The 19,958-nt window shown below is 44.2% G+C and overlaps 1 protein-coding gene across 1 annotated transcript; it reads right to left on the reverse strand.

Moving 5' to 3' along the window:
• Nucleotides 1–505: 505 nt before the first annotated feature.
• Nucleotides 506–9,667, reverse strand: TMEM171 (transmembrane protein 171; the record flags this gene model as incomplete). Its single annotated transcript, XM_082300885.1, has 3 exons — nt 506–734; nt 7,262–7,403; nt 9,037–9,667. The coding sequence occupies 3 exons, from the start codon at nt 9,665–9,667 to the stop codon at nt 506–508; spliced, it is 1,002 nt and encodes a 333-aa protein (XP_082157011.1).
• Nucleotides 9,668–19,958: the final 10,291 nt, after the last annotated feature.

Raw genomic sequence — 19,958 nt, forward strand, 5'->3', positions numbered from 1 at the left:
GTGTTACCAGGCAGACCAAAAGGTAACCACTGAAGCTCTTCATGGCATCTTTGGTACCAATCTTAACACCCCTATTTGTGAATGCTCTCAGAGTACTTGTTAAGGCAATAACAAGTATTTTCCACAAAAGTAATGCAAAAATAGAAATAAAAACACTTCCTAATTATTCCTTTTTTTGAAGCTCCAAACATATTTAATTAAAATAATCAAAAAAGTTGGTTTCTACTTAGTGCCTTCATAATAAAAAGAACAGCTATAAAAAGAAACTGAAGCTGTAACAGAACAAGATGAGCATTTAATGTTCTTGCAGTGAACTCCCTTCAGACTACTTTAGCAGAGGCCCAGCATTATCTAGTATTTCTTGAAATTCACATTCATTGTTTATTCTTCCTGATGAAAAATTAGACACAGCCAACATTATTGCTTTTATTACAAAATGTAAATAAATTCAAAAATTGTGAATCTGTGTACATTTTAATTAAAAATTAAGTGAACTGTCTGTCCTTTACGAGCTGGTGTCAGATGTGGCTAAGGAAATAGATGAAAAAGATGAGGAAGAAGATGGTGAATATTCATTATTTGTTATTGATGCTTTTTCTTCATATTTTGGTGGTGATTCAGAAGAAAGGTACAGCATTGGTAAAATATCTGAAGGTGAGCTGCTTCCAGAAATTGTATATATGGATTCATAGTCTCTAACAGCAACTGTTCCTTCATCATCAGCAAGCTGTGCTCTATAAAACACAAAACTGTGTATTAGCATAATTCATTTAGCCACAGTGAGTGAAATTTGACTTGATTTACACAAACATACATATATGGATACAATTCCTAAAAATCCCTGAAGCAAAGAACTTGCATAAGTATTAGGATTTCATTTTGTGGGCTACATTATGACTCATATGAAAATTTTATAATTTCCCTTCTAACCTTTCACATCATCAGTCACAGCTGGGTTTATGGGTATTAACTGCTTCTGGCTGTGCTATTTCACAATCTTACTAAATCTTCTTTTGATCCTTAGTTCCCAATGTATCTTCCCTTTTGTAGTATATCATATAAACAGTCCCCTTCCTTTATGAAAGACGGTTACTAGACTTAGAACTGCATCACAAAAAATCACAATCCTTAGCCTTTTGAGATCTTGCATGAAAGGCAATCAAACTTTTATTAGGCATTCCAGCAATCCGTGACAGACATAAGGAGTCATATTTCTGCGCAGAGCTGGAGACACAGAAACAACTGGACATGAGCAGACTGCAAAGTTCCCAGCGATAGTCAAGGTGAGCAGCCAAGTATTCACTGTCCTTCTCTAACCATCACAGCATTCAAACTAGCTGAACCCACATTGCTCTGGTAACTTGCTCACCTTGCCCTGGAGTTGGCCCTCAGCACATTCCTTCAGCTGCTTCCCAAGTAAAGGGAAGAACTCCTCATGATTCACTCCCAGAGCTGACTCTTGCTTTTGTACATACATCTCATACATCTGTACCTATACCAATATTGAGTGAGTTACTGACAGAACACTGAGCAATGAACTAAAGAGGCAAATCACCTTTGTCCAGTAGCCACCAACATAAGAAATGTGTATCCCCTGCCATATTTGGGCTCTTCAACCATGGCACTGTTATGAACAACGAGGCCATTGCTTCTCTTCCATGAAAGTGCTCCGGAAGCAATTTGCACTAGTCAGTATGCCCTGACTGCTGGCAAGTGCTGAACCATGAGAGCAGGATTGAGTGAAAAACCCAGAGGTGGTATCAGCTCAGCAGGTCTCTGTGAGGACACTGGGAAGCATGGAAGGGCAACAGCTAGAGCACCCCCAGCCAGGAAACACCCAAAGCATGAGGCTAGGCATTCTGGGTTCTGTATTCAAGCCTGAGGTGTTTTATCCACTCCACTGGATACTACCCCAACAAACTGCCTCTTTGTGTACATACATTCACAAGACAGAAATCCAGACAGGTATTAAACCACATCCACATGGTTTTCCAACAATTCCAGAGATGGTGACTCCACCACTTTCCTGAGCAGCCTACTCCAAAGCTTTACAAACCTTTCCATGAAAAAAACCTTCCTGAGAGCTAAGATAAACTGGCACAGCTTAAGGCCATTTCCTCCTGTCCAGTCATTTGTTACCTGGCAAAAGAGGCCAACCCCCATCTTGCCACACCCTCCTTTCCAGTAATTGAAGAGAACAATAAGGTCTCCCTCAAGCCTCCTTTTCTCCAGACTGAAAAACTCCAGCTCCCTCAGCCACTCCTCACAGGACTTGTGCTTCAGATCTTTCATCAGCTGTGCTGCTCTTTTGTCATGCTCCAGGACCTCAGTGTCTTTCTCCTCACAAAGGGCCCAAAACGGAACCACAGAATCCTAGAATAGCCTGGGTTGGAAGGGATCATTAAAAGATCATTTAGTTCCAACCTCCCATGCTTTCAACAGGGACATCTTTCACGAGACCAGGTGATGAGGACCAGGTTGCTCAGAGCCCCGTCCAAATCTGGCATTAAACACTTCTAGGGATGGGATATCCACAACTTCTCTGGGCAACCTGTTCTAGTGTCTCACCACACTCACAGTAAAGAGATTCTTCCTAATATCTAATCTAAAATTTCTTTCAATTTGAAACCAATCCCCCTTCCTGCTACATGCTCTTGTAAAAAGTCCCTCTCCATCTTTCATGTACGCTCCCTTCAGGTACTGGAAAGCTGCAATTAGGTCACACCAAAGCCTTCTCTTTTCCAGGCTGAACAAACCCAACCCTCCCAGCCTTTCCTCACAGGAGAGGTACTCCAGACCTCTGTCATCTTGGTGGCCTCCTCTGGACTCGCTCCAACAGTTCCATGTCCTTCCTGTGCTGGGACCCCAGAGCTGGATGCAGCACTGCAGGTGGGGTCTCAGCAGAGCAGAGCAGAGGGGCAGAATCCCCTCCCTGGCCCTGCTGCCCACGCTGCTTTGGATGCAGCCCAGGACACGTTTGGCTTTCTGAGCTGTGAGTGCCCATGGCTGGGTCATGTCCAGCCTCTCACCCACCAGCACCCCAAAGTCCTTCTGGCCAGGGCTGCTCTGATCTGTTCATCCCCAGCCTGTAGTGATACCAGGAGCTGCCCCAACCCAGGTGCAGCACCTTGCACATGGCCTTGTTAAACCTCATGAGATTCCCATGGATCCACTTCACCATCTTGTCCAGATTCCTCTGGATGGCATCCCATCTTTCAAGTCTGACAGCTGCACTGCTTAGCTTGGTGTCATCTGCAAATCCATTCATCTATATCATTAATGAAGATACTTAATAACACAGGTCCGAATATGGACTCCTGGGGGATACCACTTGTCACTGATGTCCACTGGGACTGAGACATTGACCACTATGACTCTGGATGTGACTGTCAAACCAATTCCTCATCCACTGAACACTCCACCCATTGAATCCCTCTCTCTCCATTTTAAGGGAGAAGGAGGTTGTGGGGAACTGTGCCAAAGGCTTTACAGAAGTCCAGAGAAGTGACATCTGTAGCCCCTTCCTTGTCCACTGCTGCAGTCACCCCATCACAGAAGGCCACTGGGTTGATCAGGTGGGACCTGCCCTTGGTGCAGTTGTGTTGTCTGTCCTGAATCACCTCCCTGTCCTACATGTGCACAGCTCTAGGAGCATCTGTTCCATGATCTTCTCAGGCAGTGGTGAGGCTGACAGGTCAGTATTTCTCAGGGTCCTCTTTTCTGCCCTTCTTAAAAGGTGGGTATAATGTTTCCCCTTTTCCAGTCACCTGGGACTTGCCCAGACTGCAGTCACTTTTCAAGTGTCATGGAGAGTGACCTGTCAACTGCCTCTGACTGACATCTACAGACTACATCTACTGACAATTTCCTCAGGACTCTGGGATGCAGGTCACTGGGTCTCACAGACTTATGTACATTCCAGTTCCTCTAAGAGCTATGAACCTGATCTTCTCTTACAGTGGGAGGGACTTTGTTCCCCCAGTCCCCATCCTGCTGTCCATCCATCCTTGAGTGGGAAGAGAGGTTGCCATTCAAGACAGAGGCAAAAAAGTTGTTGAGTACCTCAGCCTTCTCATCTACTTTTCACCACTCTTCCAGCATTGTTTATCAGGGGGTATCCCTTCTTTGACTTTCCATTTCTGGTTAATGTACCTGTAGAAGCCCTCCCCATTCTTTCTGTCCCTTGTCAGGCCTTGGCCTTCCTCACCCCCTCCCTGTACAGCTGTGCTTCATCTCTAAACAGTTCCTAGGTCACCTGTCCCAGTTTCCACTGCCTGTGCATTTGCTTCTTTCCCTTTATTTTGACCAGCAAGTTCCTACTCAGCCATGCCTGTCTCTTGCCCTCCGTGTCTGATTCCTTGCTCCTGGGGATTGCCAGCTCTTACACTCTATGGCAGAGTTCCTTAAAGATCTGCCAGCTCTCTTTTACTCCCTTGTCCCTGAGGGAAGTCTGTCAAGGGATCCCACTGACTAGGTTCCCAAAGGACTGGAAGCTGCTTTCCAAAAGTTCAAGAGCCAACTTTTACTCCTTACCCAACCCATATCCCTCAGGACTGCACACTCCACCAGGGCATGATCCCTGCTGCCCAGGCTGCCTCCAATCTTGGTGTCCCAGTTAGCTCACCTGCACTGGTGACCAACAGATTCTGGAACACATTCCCTCTGGCAGGGCTGTCTATCACCCGGTCAGGAAGTTATCCTCCATGCATTCCAGCAGTCTCCTGGATTGCCTACAGCCCTCTGAGCTACTTTCCCAACAGCTGCTGGGGTGGCTGAGTTCCCCCCACAGGACAAGACCCTGCGGGCACAACACCTCCTGTGGCTGAAGCCAAGGTTTTGTCAGTGGCCTGCCCTTGGTCAGGCGGCTGTAGCAGACCCCAGCCACAAGATTCCCTTTGCAGCCTCGGTCTCTGGCTCCTACCCACAGGCTTTCCACCTGCTCATGGGTATTCTTCAGGGACAGCTCTTCACATTCAACCCACCTCTTGATATAAAGAGCAACCCCTGTCTCTCCTTCCTTCCCTGTCTCTTCTAAACAGCCTGTAGCCATTAAAAGTCACACTCCAGGAACAGGATTCATCCCACCAAGTTTCAGGAATGGCAGCAAGTTCACAGCTTTCCAGCAGCACAGTTGCTTCCAATCATTCCTGTTTGTTGCCCATGCTGCGTGCATTGGTGTAAAGGCACCTCAGCTGAGATGTTGGCCATGCTGCCTTCCTAGAGGAACATCCCTTAATTCCTTTGAGATAATTCTCCAGTGTTTCCCTCTTGGCTTCTGTTGCCTCAGGAGCCCTTGGCTCAACTCTGTAAGACTGCAAGTGTGTTTCCGTGTGGCCAGCACACTTCAGAGTCAGTGGCAGAGTACCCTTGCAAGCATCTTGTCCTTCTAAACTTTGCCTCTCATCCCAGAGTTTGCCAGGAACAAGCCAGTTATTGCCCCCCTCCCCTTGAACAGAGGATTTACATGCCCTGGTCCTGCTGGCCACACTATTGTTGCTACACGGCTGGATGCAACTGGCTGCCTTGGCCACCTGGGCACACTGATAGCTCATGTTCAGGTGTATTGACCACCATCCCCATGTCCTTTCCTGCCAGACAACTTTCCAGACACTCATCACCAGTGGCAGTGATGGTGCCTCCAACTGTTACCAAACAGGTTATATTTCTGTAAGAAGAAGTCTATGCAGCAGTAGGGGATGGTGTTAGAAAATTCTTTTAACTCTAGCATAATAGTGTATTATCCCTATATTCATGGTTAATGCTTAGTTTTGTCTCATACAGTGCTTAGCACAAATACCAGAGATTAATGTGGCCTTGTGTTAATTCCCTACATCTGTGACTAATAAGTCTTGCTCCAGCTAACGCTTCCTTATATCAGTGATTAATATGTAGTAGATGGTATCTTAGTTTTGAGAACAAGGATTGTGTGTTGGAGAAAAGAATGATAAGAGAAGTACATTATGACCTGATGACTTATTTGAGATACTCTCAAGAAAAAAAGATTCATCAGAAGATCTGGAACCATATCCAAGCAAGTCCATGGAAATAATTAGCATACATGCATGTATTCAGGAGATATGTATAGTTTCAGGAATATAACCTGGTCTGTTAGATTACTGAGCATACATGCTTTGAGGAGAATTCCCCATGCCTCCAGCACTGCTCTAATGTTGGCTTTGTAATGTAACAAATTGGTTGGAGAGTTTTTTTACCAGTTTTCAGTGACACAATATTGCACATACAGTCTTGTAAACTGAAGTCATCAAATGACAGTCCCACATAACCTACTGACTCACAGCTCAAACCCAAGCTGATGTAGGACCATTCCAAAGGTATTAAGTCAAGTCAATTCTGCATCATTAAGGGCCTGAAAGTAAGATGGGAACTCTAGACATGTGACACCTAGCTCTTCTGGCCAGATCTAGCTCTAACTTCTAGTACGTGGCCCTTGTAGAAACCTCTTTCACCCTCAAGTTAGCAGCCCACTAGTGGTAACCCACAGGGGCTAAATAACTCTGCAAGTTCTTGTGGCATAGGCAAGTCTTTGGTAAGCTGGCAGCTCCTGTTCCCTGAACTTGTTGGGGTCAAGATCGGGCAATTCAGTTACAATCCACATATGTAAGGAATGGCTGCAAGGATAAGGTACATATTGAGATGAAACTGGCTTTTCATCCTTCTTTACCAGCACTCTGGAGCCTCCTGCGATATCAAGGTATCCTTTAATCTCGACACATGGCCACAGCAGGAACAAGGCAGACCAGCACAGCAGGTCTCTCTTCCTCAAGGCAGAGAGAGATAAGGGACACAGGAGAACGGAACACATTGGCAGAAAAAGTAACATTTCCAGGGTCTGTGGGTAGGGGTCATAAAATACTGCTGCTCTGTTTCTACAGACTCCTAAAACCTGGCAATATGGATATCATGTCACTGCTGCACTGCTGTCAGCAGCACCTTCTCTTGGACAATCTGTGGAAGAAATCTACGAAGGGCCAATGATTTAAGACTTTGTTTTCACTTCAGAAGTTCTTTCCAGTCACAATAATAATTTAATCCTCAAAAAGGACACAGCAGTTTGTAGTTCCCCTAGTATACTACAGTATTTTAATGCCAATTCAAGTGAAGTATCTGAAGTAAGTTGAGTTATGTACTAGAAAACTTTGTCATGCCTAGTAGCTCATTCACAGTGTTATGTAAGGATAGGGTCTTTGATACCTAAAGAAAGAGCTCAAATTTCTAAAGTCAGAGATGAACACAGTCTTACCCATCACTGAAGATAGAGTGGTATGGCGGAGGATTTTCACTTGTAGGCAAAACACTTGACATAAGACAGTGTGTCACAGTTGGTGACATAGGGTCAGCAAAATAAGGAGGTGGTGGGGGTGGGAATACCATCACAGCATCACCTATGGGAAAAACCACCAATTACTACCTCTGAAAAACTGAGCCCCTCTGTTTATATTAACAGTATCGTAGAATTTTTACTTGCCTAGCTTTTAAGATAAAGTGCAATGATCCCACATACAGAATTGTTACATTCTGGGCTGTCAGACTAAGTTGGAGGTACATTCAAAACCTAAATAATCCCAAAATAAAGATGCAACGTATTTATAAATGAAGGATTTCATTTAGACAATACAGTTGAGGAAGGGGAGTGTTCTATCTAGCTAAGAGACATAAACATGGTTGTGTCTACAAAAAGCAGAAGTGCAAAGCACACAGTTACTGTTGGACCACTTTAAGGGTAGGAAAGTGGTGAGTTTCCTTCCCACACCTAAAATAAGTAATTTTAAGTTTCTCTGTATGTACTGAAGCTCTATAATGGCAGTCATTAATGGTTCTGAGGACTGATTTTGTGTGCCATGACAGTTTCCCTACGAAGTTACATGTAGTTCAAACCACACTAACCATGACTTGATACATAGTTCACTACTTCAGACTATTGTGCAGGAAAAAATCTACCAATTTCCATTCTGCAACTGAACAGTTTACAAATTTTTTTTTTAAACGAAGTTTGTATCATTCAGTGAGCTGGCATAATTTACATACACATTCACAGCTGCCTGGCACCTTTTCTTCCTTCGTAATTTGTGTGCTGGGACAGATCAGAGAACATCAAAATGGTTGAATTATGAGGTGGGGGGCGTTTTCTAGCTAAGTCAGCACTGTTCCAGAACAACATTACGCCAACCAGACCTCAGCCTTCAGCCCTTCAGTTTTACTTTTCCTTAAAGTCTAAAAGTATAAAAGGAATCTACTAATTTTGCTTTCTTGCATTTAAAGACAATCTGAATTCCCTCCTATTAATTTATGTTGGTGGCTGGAAAACTGACTTCAAACCTTCTGTTTCCTGAGTGTCACCAGGTCTACACATTTCCTTGAATTTCATAACAAATTTCAGGTCCAGTCAGTCAGACAGCAATGAAACAACACTATGACTGACTCATCCATCAATGAATTTATCAGAAAAATCAAAGTTATCAGAACAACCTATGCATGCAATGTAGTCATTGGGCACTAAAATTAGGGCCATATGCAGGGTGTTACACCCTGCTAACACACCACATTTGCTCAAATACTGTGAGATTAACAGAGGCATCTTATAATTATATATCTGACTGATTGAGGATGTGGCCACAATTTTAAAAATACAATACACTGGTTATGAATCGGAATCTTCTGTTTAAGGGGTCAGAGCTCAAGGCTAAATATACTCATAGAAGTCTGTGATCTGCAGTGTCAATTACACCATTTGAGAACAGAATTGGGGTTAGACTCATTTGTGTCAGATTATGTTGCTTTACACAGTCAGACCTTTCCTTTTACGCCAAGAGAGATTCTGCCTTTTTGAGAAGGTAACTGAATTGACCATACAGAAAGCATATGAGACAAAGCAACATTATTCTATTTCGGCTGTCTTGACATGGCAGAACTGACATGCTTAGAGCTCAAATAAGTAGTATCCAGAAGTAAATTACTAGTGGAAGAAAACCCTTACTAATTTCCAACATTTGTATAGTTCCAACATTTTTTACCCACCTACTGTAACCTGAAAAGACTCGTGATTCTGAGGATGTTCTTCACCTTCACAGGATTCTTGGCTGAGATTTAAGTTTTGCTTCTTTTTAACATGAGCTATCACGAAGAAACACAACCCAGTGAGCACAATCAAAGGTCCCATAATTTGAAGTGACAGGAATCCACAGCCCTGGAGGTCCACATCAGAATTGCCAGTGTGGTTGAGCTGTATCGTATGCCAGCCAGGGCTGCAACCAGGAACCCAAATGCCCAGGATGCTAATTAGCATTCCACTAGTTAAAAACAGGAATCCAAATATGAGAAACTGGGCAAACTGACAGTTCCCATGACAAAAAACAAGGCTGTACACCTGCTCATTTTGCAATTGTCTTTGTCTTATATACATCCTAGCCCTTGATCGTGCCAGTAAAACACAAACCAGTCCAGTTACAGCCAGCACTGGCCCAGCAGCCTTAAGGACCTCATTACAGTCACTGAAGCTTCCAGATGGACACGACTGGAGAATAAAGACTGAAAGAAGGAATCCAGCACAGAGCAACACAGCTCCAAAAACAAAAAGGAAAAAAATAAGTTTCCCATGTTGTCCATTACTTCCTTCACCTCCTGGTGCAGGAACAGCCACTGGATACATTACAACAGAATCTCCTCAAGCAGATGAGTTGTTAGCATTAAATGGCAGCAAACTACAGTAGACCTGTGAACATGAAAATACACAAACTAAAAGAAGAAAAAACCCCAGCAAGAACAGCTACATTATATTTCTCACTTTTAAATTTGCTCTTCAATCTTTATTGCATACTCTCCAGTATTTTCTGTTTTGCAGTACCTCCACTATGGATTACAGGGCCTAGTCAAGTTTGCTGATGTTAAATGCCAATGAAAAGACAGAACTTGCTTTGCAGTTCAACTTAAACCAACTGTAATTGTTGTTGCACAGCTAAATGAATTGTTTCTTTAGAGAAACAGTCTTATGAATACGGGAACATTATTTTCAAAAGTTGAATATTTGGAACAAGGACAGGCTAGCTTTCCCCTTGAAAAGAGAAAGATACAGGAAATTTCTGTGGTGAACTGCAGGAAGTGACAACTTGTGAGAGATAGTACCTTAATGGAAATGAGCAATGACCACTGGACTTTTTAACCAAGTACACCTTCTATTACATACCTTCTCAAAGCATATAAATCTGGATTCTCTCTCCTCAGTCAGTAAAGACCTTTCTGTTTCTCTCTTTAAAGGAGCTTCCTGTCCTATGCTGCTGCAAAAGCAAGTACTGAGATGATTTTTGGTTCTGTTCTGAAATGACAAAACAAAAAAAAGAAAATAAAAACCCCATTCTGAAGACCAGTTCAAGTCTCACCGATTCCATAGTTTGAGCTGGTAAGCATAGTAATCCTACATTTCCTTTCCACTTCCCCTACTTCTGGATACTTTGTCTGTGCTCCAGAGATCCTTAAAAAGAAATTAACAAAGGCAGCTCCCAGAAGGCTTCTGAGCCCACAAGACTCTAGATTCAGAAGTAAAATAGAAGAAAATAGAAAACAATGTTGAGGCCAATAACAGCCCATATGGTATAACAAATCTGCTGGATGTGGATTTACTGGGACAAGAGAAGCCTGACTGAAAGTTAGGCCAGAGTTCCAGTCAGTGAGCTCTAGTAAAAAAAATAAAAAAATAAACTCTGCTGTTACCTACAAGGAAGTTTCTGCTACTCTGACACTAGCCTACAGAGCCAGATGGATACCAGTACTACACTCCATGCTGACTAGCAACCATGGACATCCTGGCTAACATCCATCAAAAGCCAACCTGAAACGCAGGGGAAGTTCAGACTATGGAAAATAACAAGTCTCATGGATAGAAAGCCGTTCCCTACCAAGTGTAGGAAGTACTTAAGCATGCTTGTGCTGCAGCATTTTGACACTGCCCTTTTCCCCCCATCAGCAGTGTCCCGTGACAGACCGTTTCAGCTATGTCTTGGATATCTGAGGGCTGATATATAGGGACTGGTGGAGTTTGTCACGGATAGAAGCAGGGAATCAGCTTAGTTACTGCTGTTTGTTAGTTAACCTTCAGCCTTTTCTCTACCAGCTTCTACTGCCCTGCTACTAATTCAGATGACTGGAACCTAAAACATCAAATTAGATTGGATCCTCCTTACATATGCCTCAGGTACACATTCCACAATAAAAACAAGGTATTATGTGATTTCTGGTAGCAAACTGTTGAACATGTGTCAGCCACAACAAAGTTTGTGTCACTCTCCAGTAACTGCAGTGCCCCAGAGGAAGGAAAACAAAACACAACCACAGAACCCACTAGTCACTAAAACACAATTATTTATCTGCAATGCAAGGCGATCTATTGAGTCACTACTTAGCCACTTTAAAAGAGTAGAACCCAATTAAAGAACAGGCTGAGCAGATACATGAATAATGAAGTTATTATGTATTTTACCACTGAACAATAAACCAGGCCCCCAAGAGCACAGGGGAAAGCAGAGTACATTACGCAGGTAAAAGGAATAATAAGCACAAGATCTGAGAGGCAAGGGAACACAGCAAGAAGGCCAGAAAGCAACCAAGTCTCCTTCCCAGCTGGCCGTCTCCAACAGCAAAACTGAGGGACTGCCCTTAATGCATTCCATTACTGTGAGCAGTTAACTTGTAAACTGTGTCTGGTAAGTGTTTCTTCAGTGTTTTGAATTCAGTCTACTGATAATCCTCTACTGAGATCGGTTTGAAAAACTGCTAACTGAGGATCCCTCAGTAGAAGAGCCAGATTCACTCTGGGGGGAAAAAAAATCATTACAAGGAACACTAAAGATAGGACAGCATGTCACAAAAAAAAATTAAAAATATCCTGATTGATTTCAAACTGAAGACCTTTAGCTCAGCACACTTTCAATGCTGCATGAGCTGGAGTCAGTCTGAAGGCTCTACTTCTGAGCAGAAAAAAATGGATTAGGCTGGTCACTTCTCTGATTTCAGCGGTCTTTGCTAAGTTAATAAAATTCTTTCTGATAGCTGCATATGCTCCATTCTCATCAATTATCTGAGCTGGCTCAGACTTCCTGACTTACCAACAAACGTACAAAGCTGAGTAAAAGGCCTCTGAAACACACACATACACAAATAAATAAATATATCTCAGCAAAGCCCAGCTTCAGACACAACTGTCTTCAGATATTTTTCTGCTGAGGCATATTAACCATTATAACACCAACACTCTATAATCTGAGTCAACTCAGAATCTTTTCTTTGCAAGGGAGAAAACACGGACTTAAATACAAGCAAATTAGGACAAAACAAAATAATGTGAAAGCAAAAAATAAAAAATAAATTCAAATATATTTTTGTTACAAAGAAAAGTCTAGAGACTTGTCCTCATTTTTCCAACACAGTGCCTGCTTCTTTTCCACCAGTCTTGTTGTTACGAGATTAAGTTAAAACACACATTAGAAATTAAGCATGTACATATTTTCTTCATTCTTGCAGGCCACAAAAGAAGGAACATTCAGAACGATCTGTTGTGGTTTTGAAGATGAAAGCCATAGATTTTATCCTGGAAAATCAGGGAGGACTAATTTCCATTTACACTACCATGAAATTTTAACAGAAAACCCAACGTAAGATTAAATTTACTTCCTGTGTTTCAAGAAAAAGTATTTTAACAAAGAAGCAAACCTTTTATTGCCTATGTGCTTGAAATACTTCCACTAGATCTGGTATCTCCACAGGCATATTGCTGTAATGGAATTTTCCCTTCAAACTCAAGTCTGAAAGCAGACATGGAAATAACAGGTCAGAAACCATTAGAACATAATCCAGTAGTGCAGAGGCCATTAAGTACAATGGGAAGAGGGAATTGGAAGCATAGTTCGTAAAGGAAGTCTGGTTATAAGCTTAACCTAAATGATATAGTGCTTTACCTTTTTGTAACTCAGGCCTATGCCAGGCATATAGAACAGGAAATAACTTTGCAATTTCTTGTCATTTTTCTGTGTAACACTTGTATTACAACTTTCATATTATGGACAACTCCAACGATTTAAAAATACTTCTACTACAATTCTTCTTGAGCCTTCAGAGTCATATTTTCCAAGATTTTCCCTGCAAACACCAGGGCTACAAATTTACTCCCCCTTATTCATATGAAATTTGATTTCTTCATGCAGACATTATAAATTCAGGAACAGAGAATTCAAAGAAAAGCACTGGAAGAATTAAAACACTGCTGTCCTTCCCAGAGTAGGACCATTCCCCCTCTATTTGCTTGCAAAAGCACACAAATAATTTCAAGCAGAAGTTTTAGGTCTAGTCTGTGTTATTTCAAACACTGTAAAACTGTTGCAGCCCACAATGGCAATCCCGTTAGAATTTATAAGCCATCCTTTTCAAGGACTTTAATTTCTCCATTTTTTCACCTATGTTTCCAAATTTTGAACTGCTACTGGGAACTTGCCACTGCCATTTTGTGATTATTTTTGTGATTTTTTTTTTTCCAGGTTTCAAATTAAACTATGACTCCTTATTGGTCAAGTTACTTGTAAGGAAAAAGGCTCTCAACTTCATTCAGTTTAACTTCCATATTAGAACATAAACGGCTTCCTATGTCTAAATTTCCTTCTTTGTTCGTATCTGCTGTACACACACTATTTCCTGTTCTTCCCCCTGGACTGGACTCTCAAGTTGGCATTCAGAAACACTCATCCATGAGTACAGCTGGTTAAACTAAATTGTAATGTGCAACCTTCATCCCCACACTCTTCCCTCCCCATGGTGTTTTTAACCACTTATTTGAAGAGCTAGTGGGAAATACCCAACAGGATGTCCTTTCAGTTTTCTACTTTTAAGAAACAAGACTACAAGCAGTAACAAGTTCTGAGATGTCAAATACATGCAACTTCATCTCTTATGTATGCAGTTACTAATTAGTGACTGACAGTGGTCTTATCTCCCAGAACGTAAGACTCTGATATCCTAAATGATTTCAAGATTTAGACAGTGTGTGTAAAGATTCCTAAGCTGAGAGTGGATGCCACAGGAACTCTGCCCATACGCATTCACAAAATTATTGTTTCAGCTCACAGTATAGGAAGGGTAATGCTGTGCTGTTATTTATGGCCATTGCAGGTGGGGCCCGAGCCACCTGGAGAAGTGCTGGAAAGCAGATGCAGTAGGAATTTCCAGGAAGTGGGGTGAATCCTGCCAGTCTCCAGAGACATGTGCACCAAGGATCTTTCTCACCACAAATCAGCACTGTCAGGGATTCTGACTGCCAAACAGAACTGCATTCTGTAAAGCTGCCAATTCCTGTCCCTTCGGGCTACAAGATAAAAGCAGCTACAGTAAAAGATGATGCACAAATGTTCCTCACTCACTTCACCAGATAGAACACCGACACCACAGTTGGACAGGAGGATCCCAAAAGTCTGTCTGAACAGTGAGGAGCTTGCAAAGCAAAACTTGGCAATCCTTTGACTGGATGCTATGCAGGCAACTAGGACAGCACCTAGACTCAAAAATGAGCTCTGAAGGGTGACATGCTTGTTGGCAGGATGCTTTTTACATGACACACTAGTGGCACACAAGAGCTGTGGCAAAGCAGCTCCTATATTCTGGAGTACCTGCAAGGAGACAGGGGAAAAAGTAGACAGATACAGTTAACACCAGAGCTGACGTTTTTCAAACAGGTAACGCATGACAGATCAATTTCTGGAAATTCACAGGAAGGTCTGTCCCAGGATGCTGATGTATTTCAAAGCAGCAAAAGGCACAAGACAAAAAGATGTACAGATCTTTGACCACAGGACAGACCATCATGACCATTAGGGAGATGCAGGGCTCCAAAAGCTACCTAAAGCCATCCTGTCCCAGTTCCCTAAGGCTGGCCTGGGGCATTACGCCAGACAATTTAATGGACAAGCAGCTAAGCTCTACTCCATCTAGGAAGAGCAGCATTCTATGGCACACCCCTCCTCATGCACCAGCCCATCAGACATGCTCTATTCTAAGTCACTTAGTCTTCTAAGTCACAATAAGGTATTCAAGACGATGGGCCATGCCCCAAAAGCTGTCATGCATCACACCGGAGCAAGGAGCGATGCAGGGCAACCGCTCCACCACCTCTCCGTGATGGAGCAGCACCTGAACCTCCTCACCTGTGCCTTCCCAGCTGTACGCCAGCACCAGCCACGAGAGTACTGCGTGCCAGAATAACTGCAGAAGTCCCTTCAGTGATACTCCATCCTCCCTCAGGGATGGCGTAGAGGTCACAGTGGGGAAGCAGTGTGGGGAGCGGTGGGCTCTCCAGGGAAGAGACAGGACACTTACTCCACGGATGATTCTCACGCACCCTGGAGAAGGGTGAAAACACGGGAATGGCGGCGGCTGCGGGGAGACGCGGCGGACCCCGCCCGCCCGCGGCGGCCCCTCGCCGGGGACAGCCGGAGGACGAGCCGCCCGCCCGCCCCGCTCCCGCCGCGCTGCCCCGACCCCGCGGGACCGCCCGCCCGCTCCCCCTCTCCCACCCACCCACCCCGCCATGGCGGCACAGCCGCAGGGCCCCGCGGCCGCCCCTGGCGAGAAAGAGCGGCCAGCGAAGGGCTCCGGCCGCCCGCCCCTTACCTGGCGGCGGCGGGAAGGACGCGGCAGCGCGGCAGGCGCCGCTATTTAAGCACCTGCGGCCGGCGGCGCGGGGCAGGGCCGGGCCGGGCCCAGCCGAGCCGCCCCGGGGCAGGGCGAGCGCGGCGGCACCGCCCCCCTGCCCAGCGCCCCGCCCGGCGGAAGCCCCGACCGGGCCTGCCCGCGGCTCCCCCCGGCCCCGGGGGCGGGCGGCGCTGCCCGGCTGGGAGATCTCCGAGCCCATGGGCGAGTGCGAGTGTTGCTCGCGGGGCAGGGCTGTGGCACGCAACTCTGGAGTCCGGGGCCGAAGTCAAGGGTGCCCCTGAAACACCCGTGGCTTCGAGGTGAGGCAGGTGAGCAGCCCCCTAAGGATGCTAGTGCCACGTCTCCCGTTTCACAGAATCACAGAATATTCTGATTTTAAAGGAACCCACATGAATCATCGGATGCAACTCTCCAGTGAATATCCCATAGAGGGATGGAACCCACAGTCTTGGCATTACTTAGAACCAGACTCTATTTCAGGAGCCCTCAGTGTTGTAATCCCTTAACAACACTTGCCTTACTCCACACATTTGGGAACTTGTTAGGCAACTTAAAGACAGGCTGAGCTTAAATGTGACAGATTTCCTTCAGCGGTGAGCCGCTTTAGCTGGTGGAAATAGAAGAAGATCCTTTCTTGCCAGGTACATGCAGTGGAAGGAGCAAGAAGCTGGCTTTGGTAGCTGAGACAAGAGAGCTGCGACATGCAAGAAGCAGCTGTGTGAGCAGAAAAGGAGCCAAGGAAGGAAGATCAAGATGGGCCATTTGTAAGTGCTGTAACAGTGGCAGGACCAAGACAACGTGACTAAAGTTTACCAAGGTGGTTAACAGCAGCCTGGTAGCCAGTGAGGTGTGGGGAAACCTGTTTGGGTTTATGTAAGTCAAAACAAGATGAGCCAGAACAGGGATGGAGTGATGCCGGGAAAATATATGGCAGGAGGAAAAGAGAGTGATTAAAGTCTTGCTTGACAGAGAGATAGTTTGGTTAGACAGTAAGATTGGGTGAAAATTCTATGTGTAGCTTTTTGTAGGCAATCTGCATTTGGGTAGAGAGCAAGGGAAAATTGGAATTGAATTGATAACCAAAGAGGGTATGAAAATACATGTTGGGTGTAGGGAGGAGCTTGTAATGGTGTAGAAGGCTTCAAGCTTTCCAGAATTGTAGGTTCCTGAGTGTTAATGACCCTTTGCTATCTCAACTGTTTGGGTCCTGACTGAGCTACCATTGACTGTAGGGGCTTCAGTCGTGTAACACTCATGATACTACTGAGAAGGGTCTCGTGGTAAAGAGAGACTGGGAAGTAACAATTCCTGTGTTCTGTGATGAAGGAACTATTTGAGTGAAGGATAAAAAAAAAAAGTTTGAAGACAACAAAAGAAAATGACCTGTGCTTGTTTAAAAACTCAAGCTGAAGACTAATTCTTGCGAAGAATGAGAGAGCATCAAAAGGTAGAATCAGACTGTTTTATGAAGTCTAACAGCAGTGACACAAGGAGATTTAGTTATGTTTATATGTCAATTTTCTAATGCCTGATTCTGGTTACTTTGTTTTTTCAACATAGAATTTAAATAATTAATAAAAGCACTTCTGTGGTGCACATTTCTGTATGAAGTATTTTGTCAGGCTAAGCTTTCTTTGGTTCTCTGATACTATTAAATTATTGGACCACTGCTGTGATATATGTTCTGTCTCTTTTCCTGTTACATAAATAGTTTTTTATTTTATGTAAATACTTCTTGAACCAAACCTGACATATCAAGAATTTCACTTAAAAAAAAAAAAGTCAGTCATAACAATTAGCAGACTTGTTGGCCAGCATCTACCTAAAAATGATTTCTGTCTACAAAGCCTGTCATCAGCTTTTCCCCTCCATCCACCACTTGGGTTTCTTGTAATCTTGGGCTTAAGGACTTGACCCCCATGATGAAAGAAGGGATTTCAGGAATATCATTCTTCAGGTCTTGAGATTCTGACTCAGCCTGGTATGAGTTTTCAGTGCATTAAGTGGCTGTTGATTCCTGCCATGGGACTGCAGTCATAAAACTGTGATCTTGAGCCATATACTGTGATTTAAGATAAGAATTATTTTTTAAATTATATATTTTTAAACTTTTTAAAGGTAACTGTTTAACTACAAGTAATGCATATTTTAAGTTCACAGCATAAATGGTAGTATTTGGCAAAAACTGAGTCTTATTGGGTTTTACCATACAGGAAAGTACTGAGAAAATTTTTCATATTAAGGCTGGACATAGTTGTATGACAGTAGTTTTTGGATGTTAGTGCTAGTAGAGAAAAGAAAGTATTTTTGACTGGCATGGGAAGCAGTGCTAGAGCTATGAAAAAATGCAGTGCATTCACAGCTGGAGTATGACATGGAACCCAGAGCTACCAGAAAGTCACTGCTTTTGAAATGATTTCTGGGGTTAGAGTCAGTAACACTCATGAAGACACTGACAAGAAGATTACCATTCAGGATGATGAGCAGAGAAATACAGTTGCTCATGATTTAGTGACTGGGAATTAGTTGAGGCTATTTTGATGGAAGCCATTGCTTATAGCAATAATCTGATGAAATATAAATGAAAAATTACTAACTTTGAATGCCTTTTTTTTTTTTTTTTTTAATTTAGCAGGCATACTTATAAATGTCAAAGACAGTTGGTTTGAATTGTTTGCCTAAAGATGATGGTCTCTAGAAACAAGGTGTTGGGGTTTTAGGAGTCGTCCTGTTCTCTTTTTCTCTTAAAGAATTTTCCCCATACCTGTTGCCAGGGCAACAAATTACTGGGTGCTTAAGAAAAACAAAAGACCTGGCCATAGGGGGAGTGGTCTATCTGGCTACTCCCTTTCACCTGGGGGTTGGGTACACGCCTGGCTGGTTGGTGTTCTCGGTGGTCGGAGGGAGAGAGGCTGCCATCGTTGTGGAGGGAGTTCGTCAGCACTGCACGCTTCTGCTTTTGGCTGTCTTCCTTCTACCGTGAGTGGAGCCTGCTCACTGGAGCCGCTGCTGCACTGGGGCCCAATTTAACACCCCACCTCACTAAGAGAGGGACTTGTTCACCATCTGCTTGGGTGCCTCAGAAGAAAACCCTGGGATATTCCCAGGCCCACCTTCCCTGCCCCGCTGGGAGCTGGGCTGCGGCCGCCCTGCCCCCGCCGTTGCTTGGAGCCTTCGCTGCTCTGTAGCCCCGCACGCCCTGCCTGCCCGGACCTCCGGGGGTTCTCACCACAGCTCCGGAGTTCGATCCATCTCGTCTGCCACCCGGGATTTGTGCTCGTCCCTGCTGTTCCAGCCTGCTGTTCCCGAGGGTCCGGCTGGACACTGGGATCGGCTGCCCAGGGGTTTGTGAAGCCTTTGTCCCATCCCTTCCCGGGATCCCAGGGCGCCATTGCCGCGTGCTCCCCGAGCTCGCTCCGGAGCGCCCCCTGCAGCCGCGGGGGAACCATCGCACCTGCCCTGCTCACCGGGAGCCGCCAGCGCCCCTGCCGGCTGCGAGCGGAACTGCACCCGAGGGGAAAGGGCCCGACAGCCGAGAGGGCTGGCACTGGGTTTGTGTGTGCTGTTACTGCCATAGTTATTGTTGTTTGTTTGACTGGTTATACACATATAGATATATAATAGTAAAGAACTGTTATTCCTCTTTCCCACATCTTTGCCTAAAAGCCCCCTTGATTTCAAAATTGTAATTACTCGGAGGGAGGGGAGGTCGCATCTGCCATTCCAAGGGAGGCTCCTGCCTTCCTTAGCAGACACCTGTCTTTAAACCAAGACAAAGGGTACAAATGCCCTTAACTAAAGTAAAATCAAATGCTGGTCACTTCTGGATTAAAATTCCACTGTGCAGAAGAGGTATTAATATGTTGTGTGTAATATGAGATGAGTCAGTAAAACCACAGCTGTTGCAAGTAGACATGTGAAATACTGGATGTGCTGAGGTTTTGCTTCAGCTCGAAACAGTAAGTATTATCTGCAGAATGTTTTCAGATGTTTGAAAACCCAGTGAGAGAATCCAGATTGTCCTAAACTGTCCTGGTGAAAATGTAACCATCATCAAAATACCTAGTGTTTATAATTCATGGCACGCTTTGAAGCTTTTTAGAAGACCCTTAAATCAAGGCTGATGCTACTCACTTTGTTTCAGTGACAGCTGAGCTTTTGTTGGTATACTTTGGAGCAGGATTTGCTGAAGAGTGCATGGAGGAAACACATGGTACATTTCACTTCATAATTGCTGTGATGGTATGGACCAA

The sequence above is a fragment of the Coloeus monedula genome (genome assembly GCF_965178545.1).
Source record: "Coloeus monedula genome assembly, chromosome: Z".
In the NCBI taxonomy this organism is placed as follows: domain Eukaryota; kingdom Metazoa; phylum Chordata; class Aves; order Passeriformes; family Corvidae; genus Coloeus; species Coloeus monedula.